The sequence below is a fragment of the Macaca fascicularis genome, chromosome 16 (genome assembly GCF_037993035.2).
Source record: "Macaca fascicularis isolate 582-1 chromosome 16, T2T-MFA8v1.1".
NCBI lineage: Eukaryota > Metazoa > Chordata > Mammalia > Primates > Cercopithecidae > Macaca > Macaca fascicularis.
The window spans coordinates 16,474,169-16,489,017 of record NC_088390.1 but is presented as its reverse complement, the minus strand read 5'-3'; the positions used below and the strand labels follow the sequence as shown (position 1 = coordinate 16,489,017).

Below are 14,849 nucleotides of genomic sequence, written 5' to 3'. Positions count from 1 at the left end.
TACACTTTATCATTTGAATTTTAAAGAATTCTAAAGCAGTCTGATTTCTTGATAAAAAGAGAATGTTCCATACTCAATGTTTTTCTTAATTTTCCTGTGCCCTAGTTGCCGGATGTAGTGGCTCACACATGTTTCCCATCATTTTCGGGGGCCAAGTCAGGAGGATCGCTTGAGGCTGGAAGTTTTGATACCAGTCTGGGCAACATAGCAACTCTGTCTCTACAAAAAAAAAAAAATTAGTCAGGCACAATGCCATGCGCCTGTAATCCCAGCTACTCAGAAGACTGAGGCAGGAGGATCACTTGAGCCCAGGAATTTGGAGACTTTGTCTCTTTAAAAACAAACAAACAAACAAACAAAAAAGATGGGTTTATGGCTTACTACCAATCCTCTTACCGTGGCATCCATTATTTATTTGGCTGGAATCGGTCATCAAGAAATTCTCAGGCCAGGTGCAGTGGCTCATGCCTATAATCCCAGCACTTTGGGAGGCCGAGGCAGGTGGATCGCCTGAGGTCAGGAGTTCGAGACCAGCCTGGCCAACATGGAGAAACCCCATCTCTACTAAAAATACAAAAAATTTAGCCAGGTGTGAGGGCGCATGCCCATAATCCCAGCTACTCGGGAGGCTGAGGCAGGAGAATCACTTGAACCCAGGAAGCGGAGGTTTCAGTGAGCCAAGATCGCATCATTGCACTCCAGCCTGAGCAACAAGAGCAAAACTCCATCTCAAAAAAAATAACAAACAAAAAGAAAAGAAAAAAAAGAAATTCTTTCAGGTTGGTTTGTTTGTTTTGATTTGTTTTGTTTTATTTGAGACAGAGTATCGCTCTGTCTCCCAGGCAACAGTACAGTGGTACAATCTTGGCTCACTGCAACCTCCACCTCCTGGGTTCAAGCAATTCTCCTGCCTCAGACTCTAGAGTAGCTGAGATTATAGGCGTGCGCCACCACTCCCGGCAATTTTTTATATTTTCAGTAGAGACAGGGTTTCACCATGTTGGTGAGGCTGGTCTTGAACTCCTGACCTCAGGTGATACGCCTGCCTTGGCCTCCCAAAGTGCTGGGATTGCAGGTGTGAGCCACCACACTCGGCCTCTTTCAGTTTTAGATGCTATAATTGCTCAGTGCTTTCATGTCTAAGAACATCTGCCTGTTGCTTTTATTGTTAAACTGTCTGGTATAATATTCTTGAATATCAATTTCTTTTACTCAGAACGTTGTAGCTATTGCTCCACTATCTTCAGTCACTCAATTCTGCTATATAGACGTTTGCAGCCTGATTCTTCCACCTTGTGGAGCATTTATTTTGTTTCCTGACTTCCTAATTCTTTTAGTTATCCTCGCAATTTAATTCCTTAACCATGATCTGTCTTGGTATGGATCATTCTTTCTGTACAAATTTTTCCTGGAACAAGGTGTTTTATCAATCTATAGATTCTATCGATTCTTCCTTAACTTTATGGGGAATTTCTGTATTATGAATATTGTTACTGTTCCTTTATCAGGTTTTCCACCTCAAAAACATGTTCTTACAGTATCCTGGATGATCTTTATTTGTCCTCCCTACAAGTTCTAATTGTCTTAATCTTTGTCCTTTTCTTCTGTACTCACTCTAATTATATCAAGACTTTGTTCTAAGACAAGGTTTACCTTAAGCCACATCTACTTTATTCCTTTTCTTTCTCATTTTATATCTCGAGGGCAGTCAAATGTCTGAACTACACTTAGCCCATTTGTCTGTCTTATCATTTTGTTTTTGAATACTTCATTATTTAAGTTCTTTTATAGTGCATAGCACTTACGAGGCATGCTCTTTATGTTTCTTACACGTGGTGATTTTATTTTTGGCATACTGTGTTGCTTTAATTTTCTTCTCTAGGAATATATTCACCTTGTTTGTGCCATTCCCCACCCTCCTGCTCAGGTACATTGTGGCAGCCTTTCTCTCGGTGTGGGATAGTCTGGGTAGGTTCTCCTTGATTGTTCCCACTTTTTCTGGCATGTGTTCATCTTCTCTGCAAACGGAAGACTGGGTATGGCTTCCTATATACTGTTCTACGACCCGAGGGAGCAAGGAAGTGGGGCAAAGGAGGAAAAATCTTGGTTAGGGCTGTAACTGCCTTTGCTAAGGACTCTGGCCCCCTCTACCAGCCAGACATGTAGACCACTCCAGAAGGTTCTGGCTCATCACTTTACAGAATGGCACATCCCAACTGTCCTTTCTGCAGCTGTTAAGAAACCAGGATGGCATAATGGGAATTCTCAAGCAAACCATTCACCACCACCAATTTAAATTTTCTCCAATCAAGGAATATTCATGAGAAATCCTAGGATTTCACTAACTTATTTTCTTCAATATCGCTTTTTTAAAATTTTCTTTTCTAAAAACTCATGTTCACCGGGCACAGTGGCTCACGCCTGTAATCCCAGCACTTTGGGAGGCTGAGGCAGGCGGATCACCTGAGGTCAGGAGCTCGAAACTAGCCTGGCCAACATGGTGAAATCCCACCTCTACTAAAAATATAAAATTAGCCGGTCATGGAGGCAGGCACCTGTAATCTCAGCGACTCTTAAAGCTGAGGCATGAGAATCCCGTGAACCTGGGAGGCAGAGATTGCACCACTGCACTCCAGCTTGGGCAAAAAGAGCGAAACTCTGTCTCAAAAAAATAAAATAGGCTGGGTGCGGTGGCTCAAGCCTGTAATCCCAGCACTTTGGGAGGCCGAGACGGGCGGATCACGAGGTCAGGAGATCGAGACCATCCTGGCTAACACGGTGAAACCTCGTCTCTACTAAAAACACCAAAAAAAAATTGGCCGGTTGCGGTGGTGGGCGCCTGTAGACCCAGCTACTCGGGAGGCTGAGGCAGGAGAATGGCGTGAACCCGGGAGGTGGAGCTTGCAGTGAGCCGAGATCGTGCCACCGCACTCCAGCCTGGGCGACAGAGCGACACTCCGTCTCAAAAAAAAAAAAAAAAAAATAGAAAATAGGAGGCCAAGTCATTCAAGATACTTGTAATTCTTTCTGTGAATCCCACTTTTCCAAGTTTTTGACAATAGCTATATGCCTTTCCTTGTTCATAAAAGGGTAAATTTTTAGCCTTTTTGAAAAATAAATATTTTTGTATATTTTTTAGGTATCAGGGGACAAGTAATCTGAATTCTCTCTCCAAACTTAACCAAGAAATGTATTATATAATAATTTTAGGCTGGGAGTGGTAGCTCACGCCTATAATCGTAGCACTTTGGGAGGCTGATGCGGGGGATCACCTGAGGTCAGGAGTTTGAGACCAGGTTGGCCAACACGGTGAGACCCTGTTTCTACTAAAAATACAAAAAAAGTATTTTTTTTTTGTAGTGCCTGTAGTTCCAGCTAATCAGAGCCTGAGACAGAAGAATCGCCTGAACATGAGAGGCAGAGATTGCAGTGAGCCAAAATTACGCCACTGTACCCCAGCCTGTGCAACAGAGTGAGACTCCGTCTCAAAAAAAATAATATTATATTTCAAATCTTTGATCATCTTAGAACCTAAACAGTGAGCATATTTTTGAAATGGGAAATCAGGTACCTTATAAAATTGCTGAAATCAGAAAGGAAATTTATCAAGGTAATTATATTTCAAAATACCTTAGAATTCATATAAATAAAATAAAGAAAGAAAATGAAGAAATTACAACAGATGCCTCAGAAATGAAAAGGATCATAAGGAACTATATGAACCATTATATGTCAGTAAATTGGATAACCTAGAGGAAATGGATAAATTCCTAGAAAAATACAACCTACCAAGATTGAGTTAGGCAGAAGTAGAAAGCCTGAACAGACCAATAACGAATGAAGAGGCTGAAGAAGTAATCAAAAACTTCTCAACAAAGAAAACTCCAGGATCTGAAGGCTTCATGGCAGAACTGTACTGAATAGTCAAAGAAAAATATCTACCAACTCCTCCTAAACTCTTCCAAAAAATAAAGCTAGAGGGAATATTTCCCAACACATTATATGAGGCCAGCATATCTAAGTCAATGGCATTTAGGTTGATATCTAAGTCAAGGACATCACAAGAAAACAAAACTAGAGGCCAATCTCTCTAATGAACACTGATGCAAAAATCCTTAATAAAATATTAATAAACTGAATTCAACAACACATCACGAAGATTACAAACCACTAGCAAGTGGGATTTACCCCGGCATGCAAGACTGGTTTAACACATACAAATCAATCAATGTGATATATTAAGAGAAGTGAAAACAATGGGAAAAGGACCTAAACAGACACTTCTCCAAAGAAACATAAAAATGGCCAAGAGATATATAAAATGGCGCTCTATATCACTAATCACAATGGAAACGCAAATTAAAACTACAATGAGATCTCACCTCACACCTGTAAGGATGGCTATTCTCCAAAAGACAAAAGATAACAAATGTTGGCAAAGGTATGGAGAAAAGGGAACCCTAGTATATTGTTAGTGGGAATGTAGATTGTTATAGCCATTATGGAAAACAGTATGAAAGGTTCCAAAGAAATTAAAAATAGAACTACTATAGACCCAGCAGTCCCTCTTCTGGTTGTATACTCAAAAGGAATGAAGTCACCACCTCGTAAAGATATCTGGGCTGGGCTCAGAGGTTCATGCTTGTAATCCTAGCACTTTGGGAGGCCGAGGCAGAAGGATCGCTTGAGGCCAGGAGTTCAAGGCCAGCCTGGATATAGTGAGACCCTGTCTCTACAAAAAATACAAAATTAACATGCCACTGTGGCATGCACCTGTGGTGCCAGCTACCTGGGAGGCTGTGGTGGGAGGATCATTTGAGCCTGGGAGGTCCAGGCTGCAGCGAGTCATGATCATGCCACTGTACTCCAGCCTGAGTGGTAAAGCAAGACCCTATCTCAAAAGAAAAAAAAACAACCACCAGATATCTACACTCCCATGTTCACGGCAGCATCATTCACAATAGTTAATATATAGAAACAACCTAGATGCCCACTGACAGATGAATGGATAAAGAAAATGTGCAAGCCAGGCACAGTGGCTCACACCTGTAATCCCTGCACTTTGGGAGGCTGAGGTGGGTGGATCACTTGAGGTCCACAGTTCGAGACCAGCCTCGCCAACATGGCGAAACCTCATCTCTACTAAAAATACAAAAATTAGCTGGGCATGGTGGCACGTGCCTGTAGTCCCAGCTAGTCCAGAGGCTGAGGCAGGAGAATAGCCTGAACCCAGGAGTGGAGGTTGCAGTGAACCAAGGTTGCACCATTGCACTTCAGCTTGGGTGACAGAGTGAGACTCTGTCTAAAATAAAAAAAAAGAAAATGTGATGTGTGTGTGTGTATACATATATATGTATGTATGTGTGTATGTGTGTGTGTGTGTGTGTATATATATATGTATATAAAATATTATTCAGCTTTAAAAAAGAAAAAAATCCTTTCATATGCCATAATGTGGATGGACCACGCTGAAACCATGCTGAAATAAGCCAGACACAAAAAGAAAAATATTGCATGATCTCCCCTATATATGAAATATTTAAAAAAAAAAAAAAAAAAAAAAAGCACTCAATTACACAGGGCTAGAGAATGAAACAGTGGTTTACCAGTTGGGGATGGGGAAATAAGGAGATGCAGGTCAAAAGATACAAAATAGCAGATGTGTAGGATGAACAAGTCTAGAGATCTAATGTATAACATGAGAACTAAAGTTAATACAATTATATCAGGGATTTTTGCTAAATGGATAGATTTTAGCTGTTCATCACCAAAACAAAATATGTGAGATGACAGGCATGTTCACTGGCTAAACTATGTGTATTCCATAACATCATGTAAACCTCAAATATACAAAATAAAATTTATTTTAACACATAAATGTAAAAAATCATTCTTGAGGGCTCAACAAAAACAGGACAGGCAAGATATGGTCAGCACTAACTAGCCTTAGTTTGGCAACCTCTATCCTAGATAATAAAAAAAGTGAAAAACCAATAAAACTAAACCTCCAGTACTGCAAAAGAACAATTTGAAATAATGATGTCAATACTGAAAGAAGAGACTGGGAAAAGTATGGGTAACAAACTTTTTTCCAAACCAAGTGGTTTCTAATTCTTTGCTTTTGTATCAAAGGAGAAACTGTATTTTAGCTGAAAGATCAAAAAAATAATTTTAGACATCAGATAATTGTGATTGTTGGTCTAGAAATTGGAAGGCACTCAGAGAATTAAGCAAAATTGCAGCTACAAAATTTATTCCACTTCTACCTACTTATATGAACATTATTCATTGTTTAAAAAAAATAAAAATTGGAATAGTATTCACATAGAAGCCTGCCTGTTTCCAGTAATTAGTACTCAAAAATTACAATAATTGGGGGAAGGGAAACCAGTCCTCTCTCATTAAAAGATATGTTTTTAATAAGATTTTACTTTTTGCTTTTAATAATAATATAAATAAAATGTATACATATATTTATGTTTTTTGTTCGATGATCTACTACTACTAATTGTCATAACTTAATCCAGAGTAAAACTTTTAAACATTCAGGGCCTAAAATCACAGAAAATTTAAATAAATTTATTTTATTTATTTATTTATTTTTTTATTTATTTATTTATTTTTGAGATGGAGTCTCACTCTGTCGCCCAGGCTGGAGTCCAGTGGCACAATCTTGGCTCACTGTAAGCTCCGCCTCCCGGGTTCATGCCATTCTCCTGCCTCAGCCTCCAGAGTGGCTGAGCCTACAGGTGCCCGCCACCACGCCCGGCTAATTTTTTTGTATTTTTAGTAGAGATGGTGTTTCACCATGTTAGCCAGGATGGTCTCAATCTCCCAACCTCGTGGTCCGCCCGCCTTGGTCTCCCAAAGTGCTGGGATTACAGGCGTAAGCCACAGTGCCTGGCCCAAAATTTCTATATTTGTAGCAGAAATATATGAGAGTCATCAGTAAGTAAAATGCTACTAAGAATAAATACGTTAGCAAAAAAATTTTACTGAGGAGAAGAAATAAATATTCAAGAAGAAAAAAACGACAATATAAAATATCCTATTGGTAAAAAGAAGAGAAGTAAAAACAAAAACAAAACACATCATCTTAACTGCTGCAGAAAAAGCATTCAACAAAGTCCAAAATCTTTTCTTGACTTAAAAAACTCAACAGCTTAGGAAAACGAAAGTTCCTTAACATAAATAAAGGCCATTTGGGAAAATTCCACAACTAACAACATAATCAAAAGGGAAAAACTGAAAGATTTTCCACTAAGATACCATGAAAGGTAAGGATGGGATCCTTTTCCCATCTAGTACTATGTTGATTAGAAGCAGTGGCAAACGCTTCTATTCAACATAGTACTAGAAGTACTAGCAAGAGCAACCAAACAAAAAATAATAATAATAAAAGAAATAAAAGGCATCCTAAGTAAAAATATCTCTATTTGCAGATGACACAATCCTACATATAAAAGTTCCCCAAGATTCCACACATTTAAAAAAAACTGTTAGAATAAATGAATCCAGTACAGTTGCAGGATACAAAATCAACAGCAGTCTTATACACAAATAACAACCTAACTGAAAAAGAAATCAAGGAAACAATTTATGACAGAGTTTTAAAAAACATTTAAATAAATTTAACCAAGGAGGTGAAAAATCTGTATACTGAAAACTATAAAACACTGATTAAAGAAACTCAAGCCACAAATAAATGAAGAGATATCATGTGCTCATGGATCAGAAGAATGTTGCAAAAATGTACACACAACCCAAAGAAATATACAGTACAGATTCAACACAATCCTTATTAAAATCCCAATGGCATTTTTCACATAAATAGAAAAAAACCCTAAAATTCACATGGAAGTGTATGAAAGACCCCCAATAGCAAAATCAATTCTGAAAAAGAAAAACAAAGAGGCATCACACTTCCTGATTTAAAATTGTATTACCAAGTTACAGTAATCAAAACAATATGGTATTGGCATAAAAACAGACACACTGATCATTAGAATAGAAAGCCCAGAAATAAATCTAAACATATGGCCGCCTAACTTTTGACAAGGGCACCACAGCAACACAATGGGGAAAGGGTAGTCTCTTCAATAATGCTGGGAAAACTAGATATCCAGATGCAAAAGAACGAAATTAGACCCTTGTTTTACACCATACACAAAAATCAACTCGAAATGGATAAAAGACTTAAATATAAGATCAGAAACTGGCCGGGCGCGGTGGCTCAAGCCTGTAATCCCAGCACTTTGGGAGGCCGAGACGGGCGGATCACAAGGTCAGGAGATCGAGACCAGCCTGGCTAATACGGTGAAACCCCGTCTCTACTAAAAAAATACAAAAAACTAGCCGGGTGAGGTGGCGGGCGCCTGTAGTCCCAGCTACTCGGGAGGCTGAGGCAGGAGAATGGCGTAGACCCGGGAGGCGGAGCTGGCAGTGAGCTGAGATGCGGCCACTGCACTCCAGCCTGGGCGACAGAGCAAGACTCTGTCTCAAAAAAAAAAAAAAAAAAAAAAAAAAAAAAAAAAAAAAAAAAGATCAGAAACTATAAAAGTCCTGCAAGAGAAAACTCCAGGACACTGACCTTGGCAATGATTTTTTGCATATCAAAAGGTCAGGCCACAAAAGCACAAATATGTAAATGGGACTACATCAAACTAAAAAGCTTCTGAAAACAACAAAATGAGTCAGCAGCCTGTAGACACAGAAAACATATTTGTAAACTATGTATCTGCTAAGGGATTAATATCCAGAATTTATAAAGAACTCATAAAACTCAATAGCAGAGAAACAAATAACCTGATTTTAAAATGGGCAGAAGACTTGAATAGACATTTCTCAAAAGAAAACACAAAAATCACCAACAGGTATATGAAAAGATGTTCAGTATCATTAGTCATCAGGGAACTGTATATTAAAAGCACTATGAGATACTCTCACACCCATTAGGATAGTTATTACCAAAAAGTCAAAAGATAACAAATATTAACGAGGGTGTGAAGAAAAAAGAACTCTTGTACACTGCTGGTGGTAATGTAAATTAGTACAACCATTATGAAAAACAGTATGGAAGTTCCTAAAGAAATTAAAAATAGAACTACCATATGATCCGGCAATCCTTCTTCTGGATATATACCCAAAGGAAATGAAATCACCATCTTGTAAAGATAACTGCACTCCCATGTTTATTGCAGCATTATTCACAATAGCCAAGATATAAAAACAATCTAAGTGTCTGTCAATGAATGAATCATAAACTGTGGTATATATATACTATGGAATATTATTCACCACCCCCCCCCCAAAAAAAAGAGATCTTGCCTTCCACAACATGGATAAGCCTGGAGGACATTATGCTATGTGAAATAAACCAGACACAGAAAGTAAAATATTGCATGATTTCATTTATATGTGGAATCTTGAAAAAAAAAAAAAAAGGAACTCTACAAAGAGAACAAAACAGTGGTAACAGTGGTTACCAGGGGCAGGAGGTGGAAAGAAAATGCGGGAGATGAAAGTCAGAGGATGTAAAGTAGCAGATATATAGAATGAACAAGTCTAGAGTTCTTGTGTACAACATGAGGACTACAGGCAATAATATTGTGCTGTATCTGGGATTCATGATAAATGAGTAGATTTTAGTTGGTCCAGCCATAAGAGTAAAAAAAAAAAACCAAAAAGCAAAAATAAATAACTTTGTGAGATGATGGATACGTTAATTTGCTTCACCATAGTGACCTTTTTATTATCTATACATATCCCGTAACAACATGCTGTATGCCTTAAACACACGCAATTTAAAAAAAAAAACCCTGGCCAGGTGCAGTGGCTCATGCCTGTGATCCCGACACTTTGGGAGGCCAAAGCAGGCAGATCACTTGAGGCCAGGAATTCAAGACCAGCCTGGTCAACATGGCAAAACTCCGTCTCTACTAAAAATACAAAAACTAGCTGGGTGTGGTGGTGTACACCTGTAATCCCAGCTATTTAGGAAGCTGAGGCATGAGAATCACTTGAACCCTGGAGACAGATGTTGCAGTGAGCTGAGATCATGCCACTGCACTCCAGCCTGAGTGACAGAGCGAGACTCCTCCTCCTCAAAAAAAAAAGAATTAACTATTTTGGGAGGTAGGGGTGGGCGGATCACTTGAGCTCAGGAGTTCAAGACTCCTTCAATTTCGCCTCAACATGGCGAAATCCTGTCTCTACAAAAATTACAAAATTTGCCTGGACTGGGAAACTAAGGTGGGAGAATCACTTGAGCCCAGGGGGCTGAGGCTGCAATAAGCCACGATCATGCCACTGCACTCCAGCCTGGGCAACAGAGCTACAAAGATCCCGTCTCAAAAAAAACAAAAACACACAACTTTCAGAATGAGAATGAAGTAAAAGAAAGCAGAGATGGTAAGGACACTGAGGAAAAAGAGAACCCACCATGCATTTTACAGGACCTACATTATCTGATAGAATATTTACTATCAGTTGAGGACAATGCCACTATTATCTCCATTTCTATAGGAGGGAAAACTAAAGCTTGAAGAGTTGAGATCACTGACTGGAAACCCTAGCTGCAAATCAGAATTACCAGAAAAACTTCCGCGATAAAATAAAGCCTGGGCCCAACCCCAGAGATTGATTTAAGTGTTTTGTGATGAGACTTGGGCATCCCAGGTGGTTCTAATGTGCAGCCCAAGTCTATAGAACATAACCAAGGACACACAGGTGACCAGGGGGTTTACTGCCTTTCTACTATATAATATTAATGCCAAACTAAGGAAACAAGTTTTAAGAGCTTGTTAACTACTGCAACCAACCAACAAGAAAGAATTCAAAACGTAAACTATAAATGACCAGTCATGGCTTGGTTAATAAAAAGTAAAAATATAAAATAATGACAAACTTGTATACTTCACAGTTATAATCCTAAATAGAAACATAAAAGAAACCTCATTACCTGTCAGAACCTGGGTGAAATTCTGAAAGCAAGGAAGGTCGCCTTCGAAGCTGTTGCTGCTGCTGTTGCTGCAAAAGCTGTGATGCCTGACTCACTTCAAGATGAGAAGAACGATAATCAGGGACTGCGAACTCCTAGTATTAAAATAATCATACATCAGTTGTTAACCAAAAACTGAACAGCATCATGAAATCAAAGCAAGTATAAAGGTAGTTATGGACCACTAAGTATGGAAAGAAAGAGCAATGACTATTTCAATCCTTCATTGACATAATCTTCTCCTTAAAATAATCAACATTTTAACCGTGTATCATTAAAAATAATCCAAAATGAAATTTCAAGTTTAATCTATATTGATTCATTCCTCTAATAACAAATTACAATAACTCCCAATCCGTATTACTCACGTCAGTAAAATCTCAAACTCGCGTGTTCAATATGAAATCCTAAAAAGCATTCCAATACTAAATTCATAATGAGTAAGCTGGAAGAAGGGTCATGGAAGTCTAATCAAATCCTTCCACACCTACAATGAAGAAACTGAAGTCCGGAGAATCAACCTGCTAGTTAAGAGTAGTAGTTTTTCCCATCAAAACTAGGTGCGTTTTTTGTGTTTGTTTTTGTACCTTTCCTTTGTTTTTGTTTTTTGGCAAAAACTTATTTTCCAAACAAATCTATTGTGCTAACTCAATCATAAACAGAAAAACACAGAATTACTAAATTACTAAATAAGCTAGGAACTCCAGTCTTAGGTATATACCCCAAAGAATTGCAAGTACATAAAACCACACACAAAACCTAGTAAACAATTTTTCATGGGTGCATTATTCACAATAGCCAAAAAATAAAAACAAAAAACAACCAAAATGTCCATCAACTAATGAACAAATAAACAAAATGTAGTATAACCATACAACTGAATATCATTCAGCCTTAAAAAAGAAGAGATGCTAGAACACATGCTAGAACACAGATGAACATAGAAAACATTATACTAAGTTTAAAAAAAAAAAAAGGCCAGGCACAAAAGGTCGCATATTATTATTCCATTTATATAAAATGTCTATAATAAGCAAATCCAGCCTGGGTGCTATGGCTCACGTCTGTAATCCCAACACTTTGGGAGGCCAAGGTGGGCAGATTGCTTGACCCCAGAGATTCAAGACTAGTCTGGGCAACATAGTGAGACTTCATCTCTACAAAAAATAAATTTAAAAATTAGCCAGGCATTGTGGCACGTCCCAGCTACTCGGTAGGCTAAGGCGGGAGGATCACTTGAGCCCAAGAGTTAGAGGCTGCAGTGAGCTCCGACTGCGTCACTGCACTCCAGCCTGGGTGACAGAGCAAGACACTGTATTTAAAAAGAAAACAAAAAAAAAAAAAAAAAAGAAAAGGCAACAAATCCACAGAAACAGAAAATGAATTGGTGGCTGCCAAAAGATGGGGAGAGGAAGAGAACTGAAACTGCTATTAGGTATGGGGTTTTGTTGCAGGTGATGGAGATATCCTGAAATCGGGTAATGGTGATAGTTGCACAATATAATGAATATATTAAAAGCTGCTATATTATATACTTTAAAATGGTAAATTTTCTGTTATATGAATTCTGTGTCAACAAAAATGTTTTAAAAATCATAAACAGATAAAACTGTGCTGTCCAGGATAAAACAGGGGGTAGATAAAGCCATTGAGAGCCCTTCTCTGTAAGTTATGAGTGAAAAATAACTCATAGTCTAAGAAGAAATCTCAGATATAAAGTTGAATACATAAAAAACAAAACCATTTAAAAAACTTTTTCAGCCTGGCACGGTGGCTCACGCCCGTAATCCCAGCACTTTGGGAGGCCAAGGCGGGCAGATCACAAGGTCAGGAGTTTGAGAACAGCCTGGCCAACATAACGAAACCCCGTCTCTACTAAAAATACAAAAAATTAGCTGGGCGTGGTGGCGTGCTCCTGTAATCCCAGCTACTCAGGAGACTGAGGCAGGAGAATCACGTGAACCTGGGAGGCGGAGGCTGCAGTGAGCCGAGACCTTACCATTGCACTCCAGCCCAGACAAAAGTGCAAGACTCTGTCTCACAAAAAAAAAAAAAAAAGTTTTTTCAAAGGCACCAAAACAAAAAAGAATTTACATCCAAGGAAACAGGTAAAACAGTAGATAAGGCCGGGCGCGGTGGCTCAAGCCTGTAATCCCAGCACTTTGGGAGGCCGAGACGGGCGGATCACAAGGTCAGGAGATCGAGACCATCCTGGATAACACGGTGAAACCCCATCTCTACTAAGAAATACAAAAAACTAGCCGGGTGAGGTGGCGGGCGCCTGTAGTCCCAGCTACTCGGGAGGCTGAGGCCGGAGAATGGTGTGAACCCGGGAGGCGGAGCTTGCAGTGAGCTGAGATCCGGCCACTGCACTCCAGCCTGGGTGACAGAGCGAGACTCCGTCTCAAAAAAAAAAAAAAAAAAAAAACAGTAGATAAAAATAAAAAGGACTTAGAAAATAATAATAATATTCTCAAAAACAATCAAATAGGCCAGGTGCTATGGCTCACGCTTGTAATCCCAGAACTTTGGGAGGCCAAGGTAGGCAGATCACTTGAGGTCAGGAGTCCAAGACCAGCCTGGCCAACATGGTGAAATCCCATCTCTACTAAAAATACAAAAACTAGCCAGGCATGGTGGCAGGCACATGTAATCCCAGCTACTCCAGAGGCTGAGGCAGGAGAATCGCTTGAACCTGGGAGAAAGACGTTGCAGTGAGCCAAGACCAAGTCACTGAACTCCAGCCTCGGCGACAGAGCGAGATTCTGTTTTGTTTTGTTTTTTTAAATAAAAAAAAAAAAGTCAGCCCTCATCACAAGGGTTTGTAAAAAAATAAATAAATAAAAAATAAATAAAATGGTAGGCCGGGCATGGTAGCTCACGCCTGTAATCTTAGCACGTTGGGAGGCCAAGGTGAGAGGGTTACTTGAGGCCAGGAGCTTGACACCAACCTGGCCAACTTGGCAAAACCCCATGTGTACTAAAATTACAAAAATTAGCTGGGCATGGTGGCACATGTCTGTGGTCCCAGCTACTCAGAAGGCTGAGGTACGAGAATTGCTTGCACCCAGGAGGTGGAGGTTGCAATGAGCCAAGATCGTGCCACTGTACTCAAGCCTGGGCAACAGAGTCAGACTCTGTCTCAAAAAATTTTTTTTAAATTTAATAAAAGAATCAGAGGCCGGGTGCGGTGGCTCACGCCTGTAATCCCAGCACTTTGGGAGGCCGAGGCAGGTAGATCACGAGGTCAGGAGATCGAGACCGTCCTGGCTAACACGGTGAAAACCCATCTCTACTAAAAATACAAAAAATAAGCCAGGCGCGGTGGCAGAATCTATAGTCCCAGCTACTCGGGAGGCTGAGGCAGGAGAATGGCCTGAACCCAGGAGGTGGAGCTTGCAGTGAGCCGAGATGGCACCACTGCACTCCAGCCTGGGTGACAGAGCGAGACTCTATCTCAAAAAAAAAAAAAAAAAAAAAAAAAAATCAAAGAAACTAAAAATTGAATCACTGAATGTAAACAATAGTTGAACACACAGAAGTGAAAAGCTAAGAGAGAACTGAGGAATTCTCTCAGTACCCAGTAAAGCACAAAGACATAGAAACCACAGAAGAAAAGTTAAAAATGGGAGCTAGTGCAAAAAGTTCCAACTTCCCATATCAACAGGTAAGAGACAGGATCCTGAGAAATAATAGAACAGCATTTCTCTGAAGTTAGAAAAAAAAAACATGGTCTTCAGATTTAAAAGGGCTTAAGGAAAAAACTGGATGTATTTTAAAAATTAATCCATACTGGACACATAAAAATATTAGAAAACAAGAATAAATTGAAACTTTGTTATAAGTTCCA

The 14,849-nt window shown here is 39.4% G+C and overlaps 1 protein-coding gene across 48 annotated transcripts in view; it reads right to left on the bottom strand.

Annotated features, from left to right (window-relative positions):
- Positions 1–14,849, bottom strand: part of NCOR1 (nuclear receptor corepressor 1) — a 191,217-nt gene that overhangs the window by 145,669 nt on the left and 30,699 nt on the right. For all 48 annotated transcript variants that reach the window (XM_074018641.1, XM_074018645.1, XM_074018652.1 and 45 more), the window contains one exon: positions 10,961–11,094. In XM_074018641.1, coding sequence (XP_073874742.1) covers positions 10,961–11,094 — 134 coding nt within the window. The remainder of the gene's footprint in view (positions 1–10,960; positions 11,095–14,849) is intronic.